General features: G+C 65.9%; 4 protein-coding genes across 4 annotated transcripts; 1 reads left to right on the forward strand and 3 right to left on the reverse strand.

Annotated features, from left to right (window-relative positions):
- Positions 1 to 1,042: 1,042 nt before the first annotated feature.
- On the reverse strand, positions 1,043 to 6,278 carry PFL1_03465 (uncharacterized protein; the record flags this gene model as incomplete). The annotated part of the gene is made up of 2 exons (XM_007880982.1): positions 1,043 to 5,661; positions 5,819 to 6,278. The coding sequence occupies 2 exons, from the start codon at positions 6,276 to 6,278 to the stop codon at positions 1,043 to 1,045; spliced, it is 5,079 nt and encodes a 1,692-aa protein (XP_007879173.1).
- Positions 6,279 to 10,247: 3,969 nt separating this feature from the next.
- PFL1_03466 (uncharacterized protein) lies at positions 10,248 to 13,907 on the reverse strand (the record flags this gene model as incomplete). The annotated part of the gene is made up of 1 exon (XM_007880983.1): positions 10,248 to 13,907. The coding sequence occupies one exon, from the start codon at positions 13,905 to 13,907 to the stop codon at positions 10,248 to 10,250; it is 3,660 nt and encodes a 1,219-aa protein (XP_007879174.1).
- A 565-nt stretch (positions 13,908 to 14,472) lies between these two features.
- Positions 14,473 to 14,833, forward strand: PFL1_03467 (uncharacterized protein; the record flags this gene model as incomplete). Its single annotated transcript, XM_007880984.1, has 3 exons — positions 14,473 to 14,482; positions 14,577 to 14,678; positions 14,781 to 14,833. The coding sequence occupies 3 exons, from the start codon at positions 14,473 to 14,475 to the stop codon at positions 14,831 to 14,833; spliced, it is 165 nt and encodes a 54-aa protein (XP_007879175.1).
- Positions 14,834 to 15,049: 216 nt separating this feature from the next.
- On the reverse strand, positions 15,050 to 19,950 carry PFL1_03468 (uncharacterized protein; the record flags this gene model as incomplete). Its single annotated transcript, XM_007880985.1, has 2 exons — positions 15,050 to 15,260; positions 15,392 to 19,950. The coding sequence occupies 2 exons, from the start codon at positions 19,948 to 19,950 to the stop codon at positions 15,050 to 15,052; spliced, it is 4,770 nt and encodes a 1,589-aa protein (XP_007879176.1).
- Between the last annotated feature and the right edge of the window lie 485 nt (positions 19,951 to 20,435).

Genomic DNA, 20,435 nt, shown 5'->3' on the forward strand with positions numbered 1-20,435 from the left:
GCGAAGTTGAGCGTTCGAGGGAGCTCAAGGTCAGGAGTTGAGTGAGTCCAACAGGCCGGCGGCGCCGCACTGGCCAACGCTTCTCGGCCAGGGTCCGCCGGTGGGCGTTTGCTGGCAGCGCGGCCTGAGTGAGCCACCCAGTTTCGCTCGGCCAAGCCGTCTGCCGAGGAAAAAAGAGACGCAAGAGAGAGACGACCCTGCCCCCACTCCCTCCTCTGGCCGCACTGACGACGACGTCTCGCCCCGCGTCGTCGCTTCCGGTATCGGCCTCCCGCCAAGCCACATTTGCACTTGGAATGCTCATCGAGCACGCTGCCTTTCCCTTTTGCCGCCTCGCTCAACGAGGATAACCGATCGCTCTCCGTCCCTGCCTGGCTCTGTTCGCCTCCCGAGAGGCCCACAGGTCTTGCTGCCGATTCACGGCGACTCCTCCGCACGACCACGGCCCAGCAGACCACGCCACGCGACGGCAGAAGAGAGCAGTAATGAGATGCTGGCCAGCCCCTGGCCGCTCGCGATCTAACAGTCTCGCAAAAGGGCGGGCTGGCCGGATGCTGGGACGATGAGAGGTCGTCTCGACAAGAGACGCTTAGTGTACAGATGCTGAACGTGACTAGGTGACGCTGTGTGTGGTTTTTTGGGGGCGAAAGGCATGCCTCTTTGCCAAGCTAGGCTCAACGAGAGAGGCAGCCATCGACGATAGACTCAAGGAGCGGAAGCGGCCGAGTCGATCGGAACGGTGGGCCTCGGGTGCAGATGCAAAGAATGTGGGCGGCCAGGTCCGGCCGAGGGAGAAAGAGTAAGGACGGTGGATCGCCCGCCAATGTCGAAGGACTCCTGCCTCGCTCCTCGAGCCATGCAACAACGGCAGAGGATGGCTGGGCGCCCGAGGTCGAGGAAGGGCCGCGGAGCGAGGCCAGACGAGGGTAGCCAGTGATGCGTCCTGAGCATCAGGGTGGCGAGTTGACGGGGGGGCGCCCGGACTGAGCGTGACGTGGGCGCGATGGAGTGGCTGCTGCCAAGGTGGGCGCAACCTCGAAGGTCAAGGAAGCTGGGCGTTGAGCGCCGTCTTCCAGGCGATCGCTTCGTCTGAAGATCCGGCGGACAGGTAGATGATGCCCTTGCGATCGACGAGCCTGAGATTCAGTCCGCCGACAATCTCGACGGGCTTCTCGAGGCGAAGCATCGCGTACAGGCTGACCGGCGATGACGCGTCCCGTCCGCCCGAGGGGTCGTTCACGAGCACGACGACGTCGTTGCACAGCAGCACCGTCAGCGCCAGGTTCTGGCTCGACTGCGTCAGGTGGTCGACCTGCATCACCTGAGCAGAGTCACCTGATCTCGGCTGCGCCGCTTCGGAGCCTGTCGCGCACGGGAGGGCCTGGCGGATGAAGCCAGGCACCCGCTTGACGACCCTCCGCAGTCGCAGAGGCCCATCCTTGACCAAGCGGCGGTGTGGCTGGACGAGCGGGCTGTCGAATGCGCCCCTGATCCGGTACTGCCACGCCAACAGCCTCCGGTCCTGCTCCGACTGGCGCTTGCTCTCGTTGACGTTGGATGCGATCCTCGACACGTGATCGAGCGCGCTCGAGAGGGCGTCGGGCGACCGCAGGCGCGAAGGGTCGGTGCTGCGGACAAGGTCCTCGATCAGCAGGCGGTAGCGCGGGATCCTCTGCACCGGCAGCAGGAGGTAGCTCTCGACGTTGAGCTGCGAGTGGCGCGGATGCGTGCGGCAGCGCTTCATGAACGCCTTGATCTTCTTGCGCTGGGTGGGCGTCAGACCAAAGTCGTAGCCGAGCGGCGTGCCGGCCAGGCTCGAACCGCCGCCTCCCGCGGCGTGCTGGACGCCAAGGCTGTTGGACTTGAAGGCCGAGGCGGCGTTGATCACCGACGTCGGCGCCATCCACACGTTGATCCGCATCTGGGCCGAATCGCAGCTGTTGATGTAGCTCATGTACATCTTGAAGAAGGCGGCGTGGTGGGTGAAGACGCTCGCCACGCTCTCAGCCACCGCGGCGGTGAAGTCCGAGCTGCCGTCGGCCGTGTGGTCGAGCTTGCCATCGAGGAGCGGGCGAGCGGCGGAACGCAGAGCCGGGAGAAAGACCTCAGCGTGGAAGCGCAGGATGGCCTCGACGTTGCCGAACACGGCCCTTTGCTCCGACTGCGGCACGACCGGCGCGCCTCCTTGCCCGTCAGCGGGTAGCTGGGCAGGCTTGACGTAGATCTCGACCAGCTCCTGGAGTCCTCGCACGTAGGTCTCCTCGGTCCGGACGATCTCGTCGATGATGCGCATGCGTCGGACCGAATCGTCCTTGACGTTGAGGTCCAGCATGGCATCCTCCGATGAAGACGCAGAACGCCTCTGGGCGCCGTCTTCCGCCGAAGGTGTCGAGGCCGAGGTCGATGCCAGACTAGCAGACGACCGGAAGAGCATGCTCGAGGCCGACGAGTCGCCGCTTGCTATGCTCGAGTTCCTGGTCATGGGCGATGGAACGCTGTCTGCGGAAGAGGCGTCGGTCAGGCTAGCCTGTTCCCTGAGCACCGGACTGCCATTTGCCGGCACCGGCCGTACCGTGGTCAGATCCTCAAGGTCGCGGAGGTAGTGCATCAGGGCACGCAGACGTTGACGGTGTCGGGCTAGAGCCGCAGCGTCGAGCTCCTCGACCGCCTCTGCCGAAGTCGCAGCAGTCGACGAAGCGTTCGCGATGGCCTCGAGACCGTGGACGGGCAGGAAGCTCCGTCTCCTGGCTTGCCTGGACGTCGCCGCCAGCGACGCGACGCCGTCGGCCGCAGGCGCGGCGGGCGTGGCTGTCGAGCTTGGCGGAAAAGCCGGCGAAAACGGCGTCATGGGCACCTGAGTGGGGATTTGAAGGCCCGACTCGGCCAGGGTGACCAGCTTAGCGGGCGGCAGCGGGGGCGGGGACATGGAGCCACGGAAGCCGAGGGCCGAAGAGGAGCCGCTGCGGGACCGCGGGCGAGTGGGAGCTCCGCCCGAGTTGCGCAGGGTGGCGCGCGAGGGCTTGGGCGACAGGGTGCGGCTCTCGGAGCCAGCGGCGATGTGGTCGGTGTACATGACGCCGAGCCTCGAGCTCGAGGCCTTGCGGCCAATCTTCTTGAGGAAACCCCACTTGCCCGGTCCGCCGTGTGCGTCCTCAAACGCCTCCGAGCCCCGGCGGCTGTCTGGGCGCGAGCCGGGCGTCGACGACGTCTCCGAGAGCGCGCCAAACTGCGACATGCCGTCGTTGACGTCTGCAGCCGAGCTGCTGAACGGCAAGCGGCTGCCCCCTCCGGACGTCGGCGAGACTGCGCTCGACGGCGCGGTCGACTCGTCCTCGGGCGAAGTGGGAGTCGAGGTGTCTGATGCCCAGTGCGCCTTGTGGAAGTCGCCGATGCTGCGAAGCCGACGAGCCGACAGGGAGCGCGACGTCGGAGACGCGGGCCCGGGTGGATGCGGCAGACCGGACGAAGAGCGGGCAGGATGCGTCTCGGTCTCCGGGGCGCGATCTTTACCGGCCGAGGCGAGGATGGGCGACACCACGTCGTGCCAGACGCCCTTGAAGGCGTTGCCTTCGAGCATCAGGCGATCGAGCTTGCCGAGGCGATGCAGCCAGTTCGGAAGGTGGGTGAGAAGGTTGTTGCGCAGCCCAAGGCACTGCAACTCCTGCAGCCTGCTTAGGCTCTGCGGCAGCGCGCGCAGGCCGGCGTTGTCGGCCGACAGGACGCGGAGCGCCCGAAGGTTCGAGACGAAGTCAGGAACCTCGCCGAGCGGGTTGCGAGAAACGTCGAGCTCTTCGAGGCCCAGGCAGTTGCCGAGCGCGAGCGGCAGGCTGTCGAGCTTGCAACCCGAGACGTCGAGCACCAGCAGCCTCTGCGTCGAGGGTAGGACCCGCTCCAGCACCTCCAGCACGTTCGGGTCCGAACAGTCGCGGAGGACGAGGTGGGTCGTGTTCGGGCCCGTCTCCTTCTCGACCTCGGCGATGGGGCGGCCGTTGGCGTGAACGATTGCTGCGCTTCCGTCCTGCGCCGTCTTGACCGCCTGCGAGAGCTCGTCCTCGGTCTCTGCCGACTCGTCAAAGCCATAGAGGCCGTCCTCGTCCCAGCGGAAGCGGTCGGCGTAGGCTCCCAGGATATGGCTGAACTCGGCGCCCTGCAGGAAGCTGTTGATCGAGACATCCGAGACCGGGCGCGTCGACGCTGTGGCCGCGTCCGAGGTGGCGGGCCGCCTCGTCGAGTTCGAAGAGGTGGTTTCGAAACTCGGAGCGCGTTCGTTGACCTCTGCCGCGGGCTCGAACTGATGCTCGCCATGGGCTGCAAGGCCGGCCAGAGGTGCCTGCGTCGGGCCAGCGCCAGGCTGAGGTGTGAATGCCTTGCGTCGGATCGAAGCGGCCCGACGCAGCGAGCCGTTGCGCATCGGGTTGGCAGCGGTCGACTCGGACTGCCTCAGCGAGCTCGATCTGGGCGGGCTCTGAGGGTTGCCCCGAGAGATCCTGGAGAGCGACAGCGAGGAGGAGGACGTCGACGATGAGAGGGTACGGCTGAGTCCAATGCCCATGCTGTCATCGGTCGAGACGGGCAGGCTCGGGCTCATGCGGCTAGAGGACGCGCTGTAGGACGAAAAGGTCGACGATATCGAAGACGAGTTCTTGGCGTGGGTCCTCGGGACGCCGTGTGATGCCTCCGACGAGCATCGCTGCCGTGACTGCGTGCGCAGCGGGACATGCGGCGGCAACGGAGTGCCGTCCTCGGCGAGGCGGCTACGCTGGAACTCCTTGGGACTGAGCTCGCTCGTTGTTCGCACCATCGCGGGTCGGTACGCATCCAGCGCGTTGGCGCCGCCATCGAGGGAGAGCATGGCGAGGCCGGCCAGGTCCGACTTGCGGGTCCAGGAGGGGGCTCGATGGTGAGAAAAGGGTCCCGACAAGGCGGGCGAGCCCTCGCCGCCGAAGTTGGATGGGACGACCGGAGAGGCACCGGAGCGACGGTTCTTGAGCGCGTCCAGCCCGTCATTCGAGGTGATGCCGAGGCCGACCGAGTGCTCGTCGATCTCTTCAGTCTCTTCGGCCGGCTCATCGGCGCCGCCGTGGTCCTTTGGAAATGGCTCGAAGCCGAGGCTGCTGTGTGGCCCTCCGGGGCTGGTGTTGCAGCTGGTCTGGCTGCGCTCCGTCCAAAGGGATCCGCGAGTAGAGGTCGAGTTGCGCACGGACATGTCGGAGGAATAGTGGCTGTTGCCTCTGCTGCCGCCGCGGCTCAGGCGTGCACCACCGGGCGATGGCTCGGCGTAGCTGCCCATCCTCGAGGACGACGGGAGCGGGAAGCTAGAAGGATCGGGTAGGTGTGAGAAGTAGCCCGAGGTCCGCTCCAACGCAGAGAGGGTGGTCGAGCCAATGCTTCCCGGCGACGGATTCCCGACGGCGGCAGCGCCGAGGTCGTGCTGCAACGTGCTGTGCATCGACAAGTTCCTGACACGGCCGTGCAAGGGCGCTTGAGCGGCCTCACGAGCTGTGCTGCTCCTCTCGCGACTGCCGCACCGGGACCTGCTCTGGGAGGCGGAGCGTCGAGCCATGTCCGGAGAGCCGGAAGGCGGCATGCATGGCGAAAAGAACGTCTCCGGCGAAGGGTGAGCGGCCGCGCTGAAGAAGCTGTCGCGATGCGTGGCGTGATCTGAAGCCGATAATGAACAGAGTGTGGTAACGGCAGAGACGGACACGGGCGTCGGCGTGTCAGTGCATATCCGGGCGCGCTGACAACTGTGCTGCGGTTCTTGCGTGGGGCAGCAGGGTCGTAGGCCCCCGCCTGCCAGTACCAGCGTCGTACTCACCCGCATCGGTGCCGTCGCGGCCGCTGGAATCGGCGCTGTCGGCCTTCCGGTGGAGCTGAGAAGGGGTCAGGTCGATGTCGTTCGACGACCCGGCCTTGACGGTCTCCTGCCTTCCAAGCCGAGCCGTCGGGGCAAGGGCGATGGTCGTATCCGCCAGGTCCGCAGACAGGTCGAGGGGTCTCCATGACGGCGTGAGGTTTTGCTTGACGACCTCGGGCGATTCGATCTCCAAGTAACTCTGCAGCGATGCGGCCGCTGCGGTCGAGGCCTCCGGCGCGGCAGAGGTCCAGTGGCGCTGGAGAGCCGGTCGGTCTGGAAGCTGAACCAGAGGATCCTCTGTCGACGTCGCCAACGTGTCAAGCTGATCCTCGTCGAGCTGGTCGGTGGGTGCTGGCGGAAGCGACTTGTCCAGCGACAGATTCAGCGTCGTCGGTCTTGGTGTGGCTTGCGCTGCTGACATGATGACATGCGTGCGTCTCGGAACTGGAGGACGGGGCAAGACAGAGGGCCCTGGGCGGGACGACGATCCACCTGGTGAGAGACGGCGCTATGAGAGGCTCAGCGCGTCGGAGTGGGCTGGCAGCGGACGGAGTCCCAGGACAAAGGAGAAGTGGTTGGATGTCGCTCGCCGGTATCGATGTGATGAGGGCGATGGCAAAAGGCCGCTGGTTTGGCCAGCAAAGCGGCGGACTGAGGGTTTCGCCGGGGGCGATGAAGACGAAGTGCGGTTGGCTGGCCTTGCGGCTGCTTTCGGGCGATCAAGGGTTCGAAGTCGAAATGGGACGGGGCCGAGCCTACTCTAATGAGGCGCGGGCGACGGGGTGACGCTGCCGGGACGTCGATCGCAGAGGACGGATAGAGGAACTCGCGGGCGAAGCTCTGCAAACCAAAGGTCGCCGGCGAGCGTTCGGTTGATCGTTCGCGAGATCAGACGAAGGGGCCCGTGTCGCTGATGTGGTGGCGTGCGGAAAGGCGAGTGGTCCGAGGTCCGAGACAATAGCGGTCAGCAGAGGTGCCAGCTGATGACCGACCGGAGCGGGGATTTACACGGCTGCCGGGTGGGGAGTAGAGGAAGCAGCGATCAAAGGATGACGAGGAAAATGGCACGAGGCGGATGGCGGCGTCGGATGGAGACTCGACGATGGCGGTGCTTCCGTGGTGACGGGGGCGGTCGGAGGGCGGAGTGCGAGAGCTCTGCCGAAGCGGTGTCGCGAGGTGGGTGCAAGCGACGGCTGTGTGCTCTATAGGGCGAGGCGGTAATATCAGGGTTTCCGCCGTGGTTGGACGATGTCGAGGTGCTAGACGGAGAGGTGGGCCGAGGTACGTCTCTTTGTCCTAGAGCATCGAGGTGTGCCAGGGTAGGTGGGGCGCGCGTCGAGAGGTCGGGAGAGAAAGGGAGTGGTCGGTGAAAGCCAGGAGGGGTGGGGTCGCTGACACCTGCAGCAGGGAGCGCGGCGTTGAAGGCGAACAGGAAGCGACTCGAGGCGGGTGGTGGTGGTGATGGTGGTGGTGGTGGTGATCAAGGGGCGGTGGCGACAACGACCATGGGTGCAGACGATGGCGAGGGCCACGGACGGAAGCTTGCCAGCCAACCAACCAACCAACCAACCAACCACCAACGATGATGCGAAGGGGGGGGGGGGGGGAAGCGCGGCGCAAGGGTCAGGGGCTGCAGGCAGGCGGTGCTGTCCGTGCACGAGAGCCCCCCCCCTGCCTGCCTGCCTGCGTCGTCTTCTGGTCTTTTTGACGGTGGCCAGCGCAGACGAAGCAGGCCAGAGGCCGGCCCTGCCCTGCCCTGCCTGGCGCTGCCTGCGCCCCGGCTCTCCTCCCTGGCTGCTCAACCTGCAAAAGGCAGGGCCGCCCGCGCGCGTCAAAAATTTTGAGGGTCCTTGCCATCTGCAGGCAGGCAGGCAATCAGGCAGCAGGCAGGCAGGCTCGCCCCGCTGCCGCTGTGGCAGACGAACCCCAGCGAGGCCGGCCCCGGACCAGGTCTCGGTCCCTTTGATCTCCAGGCAGAGCAGGACGATGGCCACCGCCGCAGACATGTCGTCCCAGCTCGACGAGGGGATCCCGAAACAGATTCGCCTCACCCTCTCTGGATCTCGCATGCGAACACCGGCACCGACCGTACCGTAGCTGCGCCGGCCTCTGAGGCCACGGCAGTCCAAACGAGCAGAGGCTAGGCGAAAGGCGGCCGCCCGTGTCTTGGTCTATCTGCGCTCTCGATCTGGCCTGCCTCGCGCCAAAGCAAGCAGTCCGGGCGGCCCAAGGGACCCTAGCCTGGCCTGCCTTTGGCCTGCCTCTCGCCGCGTGCGGGAACGCCCTGCCTAGCCTAGCCTGCCTGCTGCCTGCTTGCGCCCTCGCTTAGGCCGCCCTCCGATCTTTCCTGCCTACCCGGCCTGCTGGCCCGCTTTCAACAGCCAGCAGCTGCCTTGGCTGCCATCACAGCCAGCGTCAAGCAAGGAGGCGGCGGATATCGCAGCATCGAGCGAGGAAGGTGGCAGGCAGCCGGCCAGGCGGCTGTAGCTAGGCAAGGTCGGACCTAGCAGCATGGATGATGTCGACCGGGGCAACCGACGAACGGTTGCGCAGCGGTAGGTAGTACGCGTGTGCCATCAACTCCTCTGCCGCCGACCGCTGTCATGACGGCCGGCCGAGGCAACGGTGGAAGACGACGAGCAGAGCAAGCAAGCAAAGATGGGGGCTTCGCTCGTGCGGCGGCGTCCCCATAGGTAGCTCTGCCTGCCTGCCTGCCTGCCTGCCTCCAAATTTGGGGTCGCCTTCGCGATCGCTTGGACCGGACCGGTCAACACGTACGCTGCGCTGCGTTGGCTGCGCTGCGCTGTACGTATAGGTGGGTGGGGCGGCTCAGGCAAGAGGGGGTGGTCGGCAGGTGACGGTAGGCCGGCCTTCTTCCCACCATCCCCTCGTCGTAGTATCGCCACACGCGCGTCGGTAACGGCGAGGATCGCGATGGGCTCGATCTGCTGCCTGGCAGGTATGGTAGGTAGGCCGCCTGACGAGCTCGCCAGCCAGTACTCACGCTAACGACGCGTTGTGATGCACCGGCGCTGCACAACCGGAGCCATGTGGGCCGCAGCTCAGCGCCGGGACATGTGCGTGTACGTGAAGCTGAAGTGGCGGCACCGCGGCAGGTGAGAGTAGTTACATACGTCCCTTTCTCGTCGGTCGAAGACGTGGGCCAGGCGCGATGATCGCGCGCAGCGTAGGCCCCCTGCCTCCTGAGCACAACGAACGGGCCAGCAGAGGGTGGTGGGCCGAAAGGAGGTGGTGAGCTCAAATACGCCCATGCATGAGCGGCCTGGCGGCGCTGCGAAAATCTGGGGCTGGAGAGGGGGAGGCCACCGTTCGCTCGCCCGTCAAGCTGCTCTGACCGTCTACCGTAGCTTGCTTGCTCGGTCGCGCTGGGCTGCAACGCGGACGCATCGAAAGAAGAAAGGGGCTCGCTGAAGCGGACCTTGGTTGCGTCGTTCTCGGGGACCACCCCCAGCTGCGCAGCTGGGGTGCGACACCGGTTGGGCCTGGCAGGCTGGGGCGGTTGGCCTCAATCTTATCCCAGGCCAGCCTGGTCAGGGCAGGCGCCGCGGCTCGACCGGTGCGAGTTGCCAGGCGGCCAGTCTGGGCGGTCTCACGTACGGGGGGCCGGATCTCGCCAAATTTCAAAATCTGAAAATCCGATCGGGAAGTGCTCACCCTACCTGGCTGGCCTGGCCCAGCTCTCTCCCGATCTGCAAGACACGCGCGTGCTCGTGTGACTTTGGAAGAACGAGGCTGGCCTGGCCTGGCCTGCTGGAGGTGGAGGCTCGGTCTGGGCCAGCGCGAGAGCGAGCGAGCGAGCCCTTCGCCTCCTCGACTGCCTTCAAGGTACACCCAGCCACACCCTCTCACGCTATACAACCCACAAAGCACCACCCAAGCAACACCATCGTCATGGAGGTCCCCACGCTCGTCGTTTGGCTGGTCGGCGTGGCTATCCTCTACCTTTGTGAGTGCAAAGAGTCAGGCAGTAGAGGTAAAATCCCGCCTCGCTCGCCTGACCGTTTGGATTGCATGTAACACTATGCCACCGCGCACCCCTCGCCGCACCAGTCTTTGCCCTGTACAAAGCTTCGTTCGCAGCCATCCTCTACAAGCAACGCAAGCTCGAGGTGCAGCGTCACAACGACCGCACGCACGCTCATCAACACCCTGAACGGCAACCTTGGCGAGCTGCGCGCCGCTCTTCGTGACAACGCCACCCCTCCTCCGTCCTACCAGGATGGAACCGTGCGTGACGCATTCGACCTCGACTTCTGAAGCGGTCAAGGAGCGGTAGGGCGCCGGTTGCTTGAGCGGAGAGGGAAAGGAGGGGGCGGGGAAGGGAGGAGGAGGAGGAGGAGGAGGAGGAGGAGGAGGAGGAGCAGGGCACCTAGAATCCGGTCGACCCCTCGCGAAGCTGGGCGAGCTTCTTGTTCAGCTCGGCCGGCGTACGATCAAGCTCTCCGGCGATGGCCGCCTGCTTTTGCGGAGAGAGGAGGCCGAAGGTCTCGCAGAGATCGCCATCCACGACGGCCTTGACAGGAGCATACATCCCCCGGAAGGCGAGGTGGTCGCGACCGACGATGCTGCCGGCTTCTTGCCGCATGTGCATCTCTAATGTCGAAAGCGTCTCGACGTCCTCCTTGCTCACGAACGGTATCAGCGTGCCCAGGGTGCCGCTCAGGCCCGTGTAGAGGATCACCTCGCGACCGCCGGGCACCATGCGGACGCGCGACAGCGACGTGGGGATGTCGCCGACAAAGTAGTGCGCCTGCAGGCTCGCCTTGTGCGCGGCGCCGTTGAGCAGCGGCTTCTCGTGGATGATGGTGAGGCCCGTCGGGTCCTCGTCGACCGAGCGGCTGGTCGACTCGTCGATGCGCAGCACAAAGACGTTGCCGAACCGGTCGCCCGCCACCACGGTGTCGTAGTCGAGCATCGCCAGCGACGTGACAAAGCGCGGCATCGTGTCGTCGGCGAACACCACCAGCCGGTTCTCGAGCGGCTTGTACGACACGAAGAGCACCGACTCCTGCATGTCGCCCACGACGATCCGCGAGCCCTGCGCGTCGAGCTGGACAATGGCCGAGGGGAAGGTGCGGTTCTCGCTCTTGCGCAGCAGCTTCTTCTTGCCCAGGTCGTAGATGCGCAGCGACTTGCCGATCCCCGCCAGCAGCCGCCCCTGGAACGGCCGCAGCGCCAGCGGCACGTCGTCGACCTCGGTGCGGTGCATCAGCTCCAGCCGCCGCCCGTCGTCGAGGATCTTGTAGACGCTGAGGTAGGCCTTTCCGACCGAGCGCGGCGAGAGGTGCACGTCGACGCCAGACCCGACCACCAGGTGCGCCTCGCCCTCGGCCGAGGCGAACCTGACCAGCGCCACGCTGAACGCCGCCTCGTTGTCCTCGAGCTCGACCTGCTGCAGCGACTGCGCCTCGGTGGCGTCGACGACCCGCAGGCAGCTCGACCACTGCCCTGGCCCGGCGCGAATCAGGCCAAACTCGGCCGCGGGCAGGTCCAGGACGCCCCGCTGCTCGGCCTTGAGCGCCTTGCCGCCCATCTCGGCCTCGCGTTTCCGCCGCGCGCTCGGCGACAGCGTCCGGTGCTCGGCCTCGGCAATGTAGAGGAGGTTGCTCCGGTCCGGGTGCGCGGCGACCTTGCGCGGCGTGTACGAAAGCGGCGTGCTGTCCTGCTTGAGCTTAGTGCCGAGCGTGGGGATGGTGAAGATGCGCAGGCTGCTGCCGATGATGCCGATCAAGCCCTCGGGGCACAGCTCGGCGCTAAAGGACCACGCGTGGTCGAGCGCCTCGAAGATGAGCGGCACAAAGTGGAGCCGCGACTGGTACGAGTAGCTCAGCCACGACCGGCTGCTGAGCGCCAAGACGGCGCGCTCGCCCTGCACCGCGGTGCGGATCAGCCGCACCGGCTTGCTGCCGAGGAAGCGGGTGCGGGTGTCGGTCAGCTGGCCGGTGACCGAGTCGAGCACGGTGCGCAGCAGCACGCCGTTCTGCAGCCCGATGTTGACGAACAGCGTCGGGTGGTGCCGGTCGACGATGTTGTCCTGCATCTCGGCGATGCAGATGCTCGACGGCAGCGCCGTCAGGGCCTGGATCGAGATCGAGGCCAGCGTGCTCTCCGGATCCAGCGAGACCATGCGCACCGTCGAGTCAGCGCATCCGGCGGCGAGGTAGGGCGTCCGCTGGCGCCCCTCGGGGCACTCGGCGATGCTCATGGTGAGCACCCGCGCGCCCATGGCCTTGCGCTCCTGAAACTCGTTGAGCTGGCCCTCCATGTCGAGCTCAAAGTAGACGATCTCGTTGCTGCTGAGCGCCACCACGACCTGGCGCGCGTTGGTCGTCGATGCGACAATCGTCGTCGGCTGGCCGTTGGGCAAGCTTGGGGTGGCCCACTCGTTGACCTGCTTGTCGGCGAGGATGTGGCGGATGCCGTGGGGGTGGACCTGGAGCAGCGCGTCGTCGCCGAGCTGCTGGACCGCGAGCGTGGGCGACGTGGTGAGGAAGCCGCTGTCCGAGACCTCCTCGATCGTCTCGCCGATGCTGAGCACGAGCGTGCCGTTGACGAAGCTGAGGACGATGTAGCTGTCAAACTCGTCGCGCCTGGTCAGCTTGGTTGTCCAGACGGCGTTGGGGACGCCTGGCAAGTCAGAGCTGACGGCCTCCTGCACCTCGAGTCCGTGGCGGAGCATCTTGAGGCTGCTCCGCGCGCCGCGGCCGCACGCCGCAAAGATCTGCGGCGAGTCGGCTCCCAGCGGGTTGAGCACCTTGGCGTCGAGGATGGGGTCGAGGCTCGGCAGCTCGTCGACCTGGATGAGGTTCTCGAGCGGTCTCGGCGTAAACGACGGTAGCGCCGGCGGGTGTGCGCCCGCGCCGTGGTCCTCGTAGTCGGTCGAGGCGTATTCCGGTAGGTCGTCGTCGTCGCCGAGCTTCTGGAACGAGTAGAGGTACTGGGCGCCAAACTCGGACGCGACAAAGAGGAAACCGGCGCGCAGGATGCACAGGCCGGCGGCCACGGGCACGGTGTCGAAGTACTTGATCTTGAGCGAGCGGATCTCTTCCTCTTCGTGCTCCATCGTCACCTTGAACAGGTCGCCGTCCTCGGTCTGGACCAGCAGGAAGAAGGCGTTCTTCATCTTGTGCAGCACGCTGGCCACGATGAGGGTGCCGCGGCGCTCGCTCTGCCGCTCGAGCGGGTTGTGCCGCCGCGGGATGGGGACGCGGTGCTCGTCCTGGCCCTGGTGCTTGTAAGTGATGTAGTCCTCGCTGCAGACGAGCACGCCGCTGGGGCCGTCCCACTTTTCGAGGTTCTGGTTGTAGCCGCCGGGCACCTGGATGAGGAGGTTGGCGCGCGGATCGACGGGCTCCGACCACCGGCGCACGACGTGGTTGAGGCCGAGGTCGAGCTCGTAGTAGGTGAGCGCCTTTTCCGCCTCGGCGGCCGCCTTGCCCGTCGGGTCCTGGTCTGCGTCCGAGTAGTCGACCTCGAGGCTGGCAAAGAGCGGGTTCTCGAAGCCGACGTCGACGCCGACGATGCTGTGGATGATGCCGCTGGGCTTGTGCGCCTCGAGCGGGCTGGATATGGTGAGGTTGGCGGCGGTGTCGCGGTTGAGGATGTAGACCAGCTTGGCCTTTTCCATGGCCCCGATCATAACGGCGCGGCCTTTTGGGTCGGTGGCGAGGTACTGCCCAGGCACGATGCGGCGAGATCCGGACCGCCCAAAGGTCTCCTGGTGCAGCTTGTCGAAGGTGTTGGTCTTGGGCTGGTACTCGAGGATGACGATGCGGCCGGAGTCGGATCCGATGATGAGGTAGTCTTTGGAGCCGCCGGTGAGCCGGAAGCTGGCGAGGCTGCGCACTACGCCGAAGGCCTCATGGGTGAGGACGGTGGCCACCTTGCCCGTCTGCGTGTCCGGGCGGAGGAGCTCGATGCGATTCGCCTTTGCGAGGACGATTTCCTGCTGGCGTGTGCCAGAGAACTGGCCGACGACGGAAGCCGTGACATTGCTCGGCGGCTGGAGTGTGAGGTTGTAGAGATGCATGGCGGGGCGGGGCGAGGCGATGGTGCACGCAGCTCGCAGATCGAACAAAGAGTATGGATAGAGGCGCAGACGGGGCGCTGACAGCTCCTCGAAGCGGCCGACCGGCCCCCGGAGCGGGTGTGGGTGGCGCGCTTGCCCGGCCGGCCGCGCGGGAGCGAGGGGAACAGAGGCGCGGTGGAGGAAGAGGAGCGTGACCACGCGTTCCTGGACGCGGCGACGACGGCGTCGAGGGGGCAGAAGTGGATGTAGAATTCCGCGCGACGACGGCCGTGTAGGGCAGCAAGAGGTGCTGGGCGAAGCTGGCAAGAGGAGAGTTAGGGGGGATGGAGGAGAAGAGGAGGGAGGAGGCAGCAGTCGCGAGGGGCGCTCCTCGGCCTCAACCCGCAGCGAAGAAAGCTCTGCTTAGTCAGCAGCGTGTGGAGCACAGGCGGCCCGCCCGATCGAAGCAGAGACAGCCGCTCTTCCCAAAAGCCTCGGCCTTCCCTCTCGCCACTACCAACACTACCACCACCACCATCACCACAAGTCTGCTCACCACCGCCACCGTCCCAGACCAGCCAAAAAAATGTTTGGAGGTGAGCCATTTGAAGCTGCCTTCGATCAGACAAACACGCCCGGCCTCACAGCGCTGACACGTTCTTCGACCTGCCCCTGATCCTCGAACTACAGCCGCCCCGCCCGCCCCTTCGCCCGCCGAGCGCGCCGCAGCCCGCCTGCAGGTGCGCCAAACCTTCCGCGGTCTCGGCTTCTACATTGCATCGCTCTGGAGTGGTCAGTCCCGTCCCCCTTCGACCGATCCGCTGGCCACCTCTGCCCGGCTAGCAAGGCGTCCTGACACTCTCCTTGTCATCCCTTCCACCTGCCCTTGCACAGCCCCTCTGGTCCTCTACTACGTCAACCAGGCTCTCGGCCGTCACATTGCCTAGATCGACATCGAGTCCCCCATCTTGCAGCCTCGGCCCGAGTATCCATAGCCCCCGCACGGCGCTACCCGCCCGCCGATTAGCCGGCTCGCTCGCCCCCTGCGCACACTCAGTTCCGACCCCGGCTCTGGCTCAGGCCGGTCTGGAGAGCATTCTATAATCATTCGAGAAGCAACGAAGCCACGAGCGGCGTGCAACAGTCCGTCTCGCCACGGTTCCTCACTCGTCGTCGTCGTCGCCCTCGCCCTCGCCCGCGTCCTCGTCGGCCTCCTTCCTCTTGAGCTCCTCGACAAACTTCCTCGCCCGGTCCAGGACGTCCTGCTGCCCCTCTGGCGTGCCCTTGGTCTTCTCAAACTCGAGCCACTTCTTGAGCACCGACTTAGCCTTTTTGCTCGACAGCTTGAGCGCCAGCACGCGCTCAAACAGGTTGCTGCGGTCGGCAAAACGCGGCAGTGGACAGCGAGGTAAAGACGGGTGGGGGCGAAGGACGTCAGCACCTGCATCGTCGTCGTCGAGCTGTCGGGCTAGGAATCTGGGCGGGCACGCGGCTGGTCTACTCACCGGACACCCGAGATGTTGGCCACCTTGGCCTCCTGGTCAATGTACTGCCACCAGAGGTCGAGGCGCTTGGGGTACGAGTCGACCAGGCCCTCAAAGATGGTGCGGCCCCGCTCGGCCTGGCCGTACTTGAACTCGTTGAGCGCAAACGCCGTGATGGTGCGCACGTGGTCGCGCTTCTCGAGGCTCTGCAGGCTGCGCGGCAGCAGCAGCCGCGCGTCGTCGGCGCGCTCGTGGCGCAGCATCATCTGGTTCCACGCGATCCAGACGTCGGGGACGAAGCCAAACTTCTTGCTCGCCCGCTTGAACATGTCCTCGGCCTGCTCCAGCTTGCCCGTCTGCTCAAAGATGGCCACCATCCGCAGGTGCACCGTCAGCGCGTCGTTGACCTGCGCCGCCTCCTTGAATGTCTGCTCGAGCGTCTCGTCGGTGCCGTACGTGTTTTCCAGGTTGAGCAGCGCGATCCAGACGTTGAGACGCTCCTGCTCTTCGCGGAACGAGATGACCTTGATCGCCCGACGTGCCACCTCGCGCGCCTTGTCGACGTCCGAGAGCTGCAGCTGGAACGACATGAACTGGATCCAGAGGTACGAGCTGTTGGGCGATCCGAGCAGCAGCCGCTCAAAGTCGGTGTTCGACTGCGGCGCCTTCTCGGCCAGGTCGGCGGTGAGGTCGTCCTCGATCGCCTTGCCCTTGCCCTTCTTGCGCTTGTTGCGCTTCGAGGCGGCCGCAGCCGCACCCTCGTCGTCCGACCCTTCGCCGGCGTCGTCAGAGTCGGACCCCGATGCGGCCGAAGCGCCGTCATCGTCGTCCGAGTCGTCGGCGGGCGCCGACCAGCTAAATCCGCCAGACAGGGTGAGGGCCGGCACAGGCGCCTTGCTCGAGAGCCCGGTCGGCTTGCCCTTGTTTCGCGTCGGCACGTCCTCGTCCTCGTCCATCATCTCGATGTAGTCGCCCTCGTCGTCGTCCGAATCCGCCTCTTCGTCGTCGTCTTCGTCGTCGCTGTCGTCGTCGACACCTTCGAGCAGTGCGCTGACATCCTGCTCGCCGTCCTCGGCTCCTGCATCATCGCCGTCGCTGTCCTCGTCATCGTCGTCGCCCTCGTCGTCGCTATCGTCGTCCGAGTCCTCAAAGTCCTTGGCCTCAAAGTACGACGGCTTGAGGCCAAACGAGATGCGCCTCTTTTCGCGGTTGACGTCAAGCACGATGGCGCGGACGCGGTCGCCGACGTGGAACGCCTTGATGGCGTCAACCTCCTTGGTGTCGGACAGTTCGCTGCGGTGGCAGAGTCCGCTGAGGCTGGTGCCCTCGATCTGCACAAACACGCCGAACTCGGAGATGCCGCGAATGAAGCCCTTGACCTTGTCGCCCTTGCGGTAGTCGGTCAGCTTGCGCTCGGCCGGGTCCTTGGCCTTGAGCGCCGCCTCGCGCTCCTTGAGCCCGCTCTTGCTCGAGCCGGGGTCGCTCTTGAGCGACATCTCGACCTTGTTGCTCGCCTCGTCGACGTCCATGATGGTGCCCTCGACCACCTGCCCGGCGACGAACCGAGGCTTCCAGTCCTTGACGTAGCTGTCGAACAGCTCGCGGATCTGGATCCGCGCCACGACGTTGCGGCCGAGCGAGACGAAGACACCCGAGTCGGCGATGCTCTTGACAATGCCGCGGTACTTGCGACCCTTCTTGAGGTCCTGGGCCGACTCAATCTCTGGGTCGACGATCGACGCCGGGTCGACCGGCGTGCCCTCGACAGCAGCGAGTCGCGATGGGCGGGTGCTGGCCTGCGCGATGCGGCCCTGCTTCTTCTCGGCGATGAGCAGGCAGCGGACCTGCTCGTCCTCCTCCGGCAGCACGGCCTGCTCCGGGTTCGAAAAGTCGTCGGCGCAGTCGGTGAGGTGGAGGATCGCCTTGCCGCCCTGGCTCAGCTCAATCATGCAGTCGTGCTGCTGCGGGCTTCTGCGCACGACGCGGCCGACGACGATCTCGCCAATTGTGTAGCCGGCCATCGACGACTGGCCGTTGTTGCCAGCTGCGGCCGAGGCGGCCTTGGACTTGTCACGGTTTGATCGCAGCTTGTCGCCGCAGATGACGAGGCCCTTTTCGGTGTTCTTCTCGACGGCGATGAGGCCTTCGACCTTGTCGCCCTCGGCGAGCGACTCGCGCAGGGCGTCGACGGTGACGCCGCGCTTAGCGGCAAGGATGCTGAGCGAGATGAGCGCGCGGATGCCAGAGGGGACGAGCGTGAGGACGGCAAGGTCCTGGTGGACGGCGGCCACGGTGGCCTCGACCTTGTCGCCGACCTCGACGGCGTCGACGTTGATCTTGGCGAGATGCGCCGCGCTCGCCTGCTTGATGCTGGCCGTGATCCTGCCGCTCGAGGCGTCGACGGCGGTGATGCGGACCTTGACGACCTTGCCCTCGGAGTAGCTGGCCTTGAGGTCGGACACGTAGTGATCGGCCAGCTCGCTCGCGGGCACGATGGCACGCAGCTGGCCGAAAAAGTCGACGAGCAGGCTCGAGTCAAGCACCTTGGAGACGGTGGCGTGAGTGATGACGCCGACGCGGGCGTCGTCGGGCGTGGCGACGACGGGCAGCTCGGACGAGACCAGCGTCTTTTTGAGGGTCAGGGTGATGCGGTTGCGGTTGGGGTCGACGCGGAGGACGCGCGCCTTGACGGTGAGGCCCGGCTTGAACTTCTTCTCCGGGTTCTTGAGCGCAATGTCGGAGAAGTGGCTGGGGAAGACGGCGCCGTCGACGTTGCCGTTGAGCTGGAGGATGATGGCATCCGAGCTGACCTTCTTGATGACGGCCTGCGGGAACACCTCGCCCACGGCCACCTCGCTGACGCGCATAAACTTCTTCTGCAGCACGCTCTGCCTGAAGCTGAGCTGGAGCAGCCTGTCGGCGGGCGCATGGCCGACGACACGCGCCTTGTGGCGGCTGCCCACCTTGAACGGACCCGACGTCGAGGGGAGCGAGACGACGTGGTCGTCGGACGTCTGCGAGATGTGGACGAAACCGGCGATCTCGCAGCCGGCGACCGAGCACGAGAGGCCCCAGTCGCTGTCAGTGGCCGTGACGGTGGCCTCAACGTTGGTGCCAATCGGATAGGCCTCGGACAGCACCAGGCCGTCCTGAGTGGCGGGCGGCGCGAGCTGGACGATGTGGGGAGCCAGGCTGAGGCCGAACTTGCGCTCGGTGTCGGACATGGTGCCGTCGAGCGCATCCGAGTCGGGCACCGGCAGGTCCCAGATGACCCTGGCCTTGTGCTTGGAGCCGAGCTTGTAGACGTCCTCGATCGACTTGCCCTCAGGCAGAGGGGGCAGGTGGAAGCGGTCGACGGTGGCGTCAAACATGCCAAACAGCTTGACATTGAGGCCCGTGCCCAGCGAGGCGGTGACGAGCGCCTGGACCAGGATCCCGGGCACGACGGCGGTGACGCTCGGCCCGCTCTTGACGATGCTGTCGCGGATCTCGGCGTCGGCGGTGCAGTCAAAGGTGCGCCTGTTTTCGGCAATCTTATTGACCTTGACCTCGATGACGCTGCCGATCTGGAGCTGCTTGCCGTCGGCGCCTGCGCGGAACTGAGCGGGAAGCTTGGCGACGTTCTTGAAGTTAAGGAAGCCCGACAGCTCGTCGATGCCCGCGTCGAGGATGTAGCCGTGGTCCTCGAGGCTGGAGACGGTGGCCGAGAGGGTGGAGCCGACAGAGAGGTCGGTCACGCTGACGCCCTCATTGACGAGGTGCGGGGCGATGCTGAGCTCGACCCTCCTGCTCTCGCGCTCATACTCTCCGCCCTCGCGGCCGGTGCCCATGCCCTTGGTGACGCCGGCCGAGTGTACGTTGATGACGCTGGCGCGGAGCCACTGGCCTACGTGAAAGAGGTCGCGGAGCTCCGGGATGGCCTTGGCGCTGCGGCGGGCGTTGTCGTCTGCCATCTCCTCGTCGCCATCCTCGTCGTCCTCGTCATCGCCGCTGTCCTCGGCCTCGGCCGCTCTCTGTAGCCGCTCGGTGAACTGGTGGCTGATCTGCGTGGCCGGGATGTGGCCCAGCAGCTGGTTCGGAAGGGACACGACGACGGCGAGCGGGTGTACGGCGAGGACCGAGCAGAGGACGCGCGCGCCGGGGACGAGGCGCTTGTAGTTGAGGTGCTCGACGCGGATGTGGTCGACCTTTGGCTTCTTCGGTGCGTCCTTGACAGCCTTCTTCTTGCCATCCTTGGAGGTCTGCTGCTTCTTTGCAGCCTTTGCCGACGACGCGGCGTCCCTGTGCTTTTGCTTTTGCTTTTTGGCGGCCGAGTCGGTGAAGAGGGCGTCGTCCTGGTCACCGATCTCTGCCCTGGCCTCGCGCTTTGCCTCCCTGAACTCGAGCGGGGTGAGGCCGCTGCCGCCACCTCTGGGGAAGTCGACCTCCTGGGGCGCGGCGATGGGTGCTGCGGTCGTGGTGGCGGTGGCCGATTTAGGGCGGAAGTCTGTCTTGGACTTGCGCTGCTTTTTGGCGTCCGACGAGGCGGCTGTGCTGGCCTTGGCGGCGGACGAATCCCTGGACCTCTTTACGCCCGGCATTTCGATGCGTAGCTCGGCGGCGAGGGCGGTATCAGAGGATGCCTGAGATGGGTGGGGGAAGGAATGAAAAGGTCGGTGATGGGTCCGGGCAAGGTGGTCGGTCGAGTGCGGTGCCAAGCGAGCAGCAGCCTCAGAAGAAAAACCCGGCGGGGGGTTCAGGCGGCGTGGCTCCCAGAAAAAATCCCGGCAGCCACCGCGCACAGCACAGCAGCGAGAAAAAAAGTTCGGCCTTGGGCCCACGGCGGCCAGACGGCTCCGAGTCCGAGAAGTGCGTTGACCGACTTCCGAGGACCAAGCAGAAAATAGAAAGCTCCCGAGTTCCGAAATCGACAAGCAAGCCGCGTCCAAAAAAGCCGATGGGCCGAAGCCAGAGCCACGAGCCAAAGGGGCCCGCGCAGCCAGCCGCCTTTGCCCTTGCAGCCAGCCTGGCTGCGCTGCTGCGCTGCCCACACGAGCGAGCGAGACCTACATACCATAACTATCCG

This window comes from Pseudozyma flocculosa, assembly GCF_000417875.1.
Source record: "Pseudozyma flocculosa PF-1 unplaced genomic scaffold scaffold00010, whole genome shotgun sequence".
NCBI lineage: Eukaryota > Fungi > Basidiomycota > Ustilaginomycetes > Ustilaginales > Ustilaginaceae > Pseudozyma > Pseudozyma flocculosa.